Genomic DNA, 4,023 nt, shown 5'->3' on the forward strand with positions numbered 1-4,023 from the left:
GCAAGAATTGACATTGCCAACAAACAGAAATGTGTTCAGAATAAATGCATATACACAATATGTCAAAACCAGCTCCTCCCTAGACAGAGATGATCAACTCAAAAACGAAAGCAGGTAGCTAGCTTGATATGGCCCACCACCTATTTGGATCCACATTAGCATTTGCAGAAGCAGCAGCTACTCTTTCTGGGGTCCACAAAAAAACAAATGACCTGACAAGTAATTAAACATTGACAGACAACAACAAAACACTGATAGACAACGACAGTCACACAAATGTCAAATAAAATAATATAGAAACAATACAACAACAAAAATTATACAAACAAACTAGCTATTGAACTACCTAGTAGGCTGCTGTGTATGGGGCGTGTATTGGTACCGGGTTCCAGTGTGGGTGCATGAATTGCGAAGTTTACCAAACAGGCACCGAATATAGGGGCACTGTGGGCGCCAGTGGGTTAGAGAGGATATTTATTCACCACTCTCTCCTTGGCCCCGAGGTGCCCTCTTCGCTTGCCTCCTTTTATTTGCTGTGTCGGCCGAGCAAGCTGCTCGAATGGGCCCTTTGGAATGGAACGAAAAGAAGAGGCAAATGCAGCTGTGACGTGGGCGTTGTTGTTCCATTCAATGCGCTCGCTATGGCAACGGGGCAGAGGGCCGGGAAAAATGCGCCCCTTCTCTTTGGACAGCATCGCGAGAGGCAGCTGGAGGCTCCGTGACAGTTAATATCCCACTGCTCTGAGCGCAAGCCTCCATAAATACAGGTCTACACAAAACAAGGATTTTCTCAAAATGCAACTCTATAAAAAAATGAAAATGTAAAAAGATTATACTGTTTGGTGAATAGGTCTAGGCTATATTTATGCCAGGTCGCAGTTGTAAATGAGAACTTGTTCTCAGCTAGCCTACCTAGTTAAATAAAGGTGAAATAAAATAAAAATATTTGAGCAAAAAATTATAAACATTTGCACAAATGATATAGCCCATGGTTCTTATGAAATTTTACGCATTCAGTTTGTGGATGTTTCTCACAAAGAAAATATTAATAGCCTACTTATTCAGGATACATTACATTAATCGAACATACTAATAAAAGTTTATCCGAAGGTAAAGTTTAATGACTCGTTTTTTCCACTGAGATAAGAGTATATCCAGTGTTTCTCAGTCAACCCCAGCTTTTCACTCTGCCTTGTAGTTTGCAGCAGGACTGCCAGTATTGTTGGAGCGAGTGATAGGGGCTTCTATAGAACCTCCCGTGACCAATGAGCGTGGTGCTGTCAGGGGTAACCACATCTGTCAACCGTTCTTGGCCAATAAAGAGCGGAGCGAGGCGGACCTCAGGTGCGCGCCTCTGCGTCCCCTTGGCACGGCGCCAGGGAGAACGAGAGAGAATCCTAGCTGCCCCGTGGCGGAAAAGAGTAACTGTCAAAGGCAGCTTCTTTAACAAGAGAGCTATCACTTCGGCTCCGAGAGTTATGGCGACCGCAGCGTCCAACCACTACAGCGTCCTGACTACCCCCAGCAGCGCGCCGCCGCCGCACTCGGAGTCCGGGAGCATGCAGCAGTCAGCGGCGTACAGGGACGCGCACACCCTGCTCCAGAACGACTACACGCTACCCGGCAGCGGTCATCCCCTCAGCCACGCGCACCAGTGGATAACGGCTCTGTCGCACGGGGACGGGGCTCCGTGGCCGTCGAGTCCCCTCGGAGAACAGGACGTGAAGCCAATTCTACAGAGCGACCGGGAGGAGCAGCAGAATTCCGCTAGTCTACAGCAACAGCAGCAGCAGCGACATCCTCACCTAGCGCACCAGGCGCATCACGACGCCAGGGCATGGCGAACGAGCACGGCCACCACGCACATCCCCGGTATGGCGACGTCTGACGGCCAGAGCCTGGTGTATTCCCAGTCTGGGTTCGGCCTGGGGGGAGCAGAGCAGATGCACCACCACTCCTTGCGGGACGAAGACCACCACAGCCACAGCCCGCACCTGAGCGAGCATGGAGGTGGGGGCCAGTCGTCTCTCTCGCACCACCAGCACGGGGGACACCCCGACCACTCGGACGAGGACACGCCAACTTCAGACGACCTGGAGCAGTTTGCCAAGCAGTTCAAGCAGCGGCGCATCAAACTGGGCTTTACCCAAGCTGACGTGGGGCTAGCGCTCGGGACCCTGTATGGAAATGTATTTTCCCAGACCACTATCTGCAGGTTCGAGGCGCTTCAACTAAGCTTCAAAAACATGTGTAAACTCAAACCACTGCTTAACAAGTGGCTGGAGGAGGCGGATTCCACCTCCGGGAGCCCCACCAGCCTAGATAAGATCGCGGCGCAGGGGAGGAAGAGGAAAAAAAGAACCTCCATCGAGGTGGGCGTCAAGGGGGCTTTGGAGAGCCATTTTCTCAAAAGTCCCAAACCCGGCGGCGCAGAGATCACCTCCATAGCGGACAGCCTGCAGCTGGAGAAAGAAGTTGTGAGGGTTTGGTTTTGTAACAGACGGCAGAAAGAGAAGAGGATGACGCCCATTGGAGGACAGTTACCTGGAACTGAGGACATGTATGGGGACACACCACCTCACCACGGCGCTCAAACCCCTGTACAATGATCTGAAACCCGTTATAGTAAACACACGGATCCCTAAAGGATATGAATGACCTTTATGTTTCTCTGCCGGGCCAGTTAGCATTGGACTGTCGCCAGTGCTAATTTTGGACCTATGGAACACAGTGGGAATACCGAGTGTTGGAACTAAAGCACTACACCCCAGACACAGCGAGAGCTATGTGGAGTTTTCATGCAGTGGAGATGCTACGCGCAATAACGGCAACATGGACCGTGTTTGGTGTGTGTGCTAACCAAAAAAAGGTTAAATATCATTGACATCAAATCGATGTTATGGCCAAGACGTGTAAAAAAAGAAAGACAGTATAGGCTGTGTGCACGAGCCTACCCGCGGGAAACAGGCATACAAGTTGCAGCCGACAGTCGGTAAATAAACGCCATCTTTCAGTCATAACAAAAGCAACAGGGGTTTAACACGGTCGAAGCTCAATACACCTGCTGAACCATTTAATACTAGCCAGTGCCATCACCAGCGTATTATTATTTCACCTATTCGTATTGTTATTATCAATGTATTATTATTATTATTATTATTATTATTATGTTTCTACCACAAAGGCAAAGCATATACCATGGTTATACTGTGTATTTCCAGAGTCATAAGGCATGCATACATGGGAAAAGGGACATGGGATATATTGAGATGTATTTTGAGATGTATTTAATCAATAAATCAATATGATCAATATTTAATCAAGTTAATTTTAATCAAACATTTGTCATAATTAGTTTCAGTTTGACTAACTAGCCTATATTTGAATTGCAGTTGGTTAATGACCATCAAAAATAGTAAACACAGTAGATAATACACTGTCAACAACATATTTACCAAGGGACAATATCTCAGTTATATATGTGGTCAGATTGTATCCAAATGATCTAAACCCATTTTCTTCATAAACATTAAACTGTCATATAATAGGCCTAAATAATAATCATAATAACAATAACAATAATAATACAGTAATAATAATTGTGGCTTTTGTATGCCTTGGCAAGGCACACACCACGGGGTCAAAATAACCATGAAAATGAATTCATTGTATTTTCCCTTGACACTTCGTGACGTGTCCATCATCGTGTACATTTGACCGTTCTGCGCGACTTTTTACAGTAGGCTATGTGTTGTATTAGTACATTTATTTATGTGTTTCCAAAATGCTGTGACCAGAAAGACCGAGACTGTAAAGACCCATACCATATCACTGAAGCCTGCCATTTGCCTTCGTTTCGTAAGAAGAAAATAACGGAATATATATGTACCAGCTCTGTCTTCAGTGGCTCTAATTAATCTATACAATGATTAATTCACTAAGAAGAATTATTCGTGGGATGTAACTTTATTTGTTTTTGTATGGCTTTGTATGTTTGTTTGTTTGTTGAATTTCCTCTTGTAG

General features: G+C 45.9%; 1 protein-coding gene across 1 annotated transcript; it reads left to right on the forward strand.

Moving 5' to 3' along the window:
- Window positions 1-1,265: 1,265 nt before the first annotated feature.
- On the forward strand, window positions 1,266-3,276 carry LOC115107845 (POU domain, class 3, transcription factor 2-like). Its single transcript, XM_029631517.2, has one exon. The coding sequence runs from the start codon at window positions 1,266-1,268 to the stop codon at window positions 2,607-2,609; it is 1,344 nt and encodes a 447-aa protein (XP_029487377.2). The 3' UTR covers window positions 2,610-3,276.
- Window positions 3,277-4,023: the final 747 nt, after the last annotated feature.

The sequence above is a fragment of the Oncorhynchus nerka genome, linkage group LG24 (assembly GCF_034236695.1).
Source record: "Oncorhynchus nerka isolate Pitt River linkage group LG24, Oner_Uvic_2.0, whole genome shotgun sequence".
NCBI classification, from domain to species: domain Eukaryota; kingdom Metazoa; phylum Chordata; class Actinopteri; order Salmoniformes; family Salmonidae; genus Oncorhynchus; species Oncorhynchus nerka.

Excerpts from the sequence above, each read along its gene's own strand:
- LOC115107845 (XM_029631517.2), top strand. The coding sequence starts at position 1,266 with ATGAGCGTGGTGCTGTCAGGGGTAACCACATCTGTCAACCGTTCTTGG.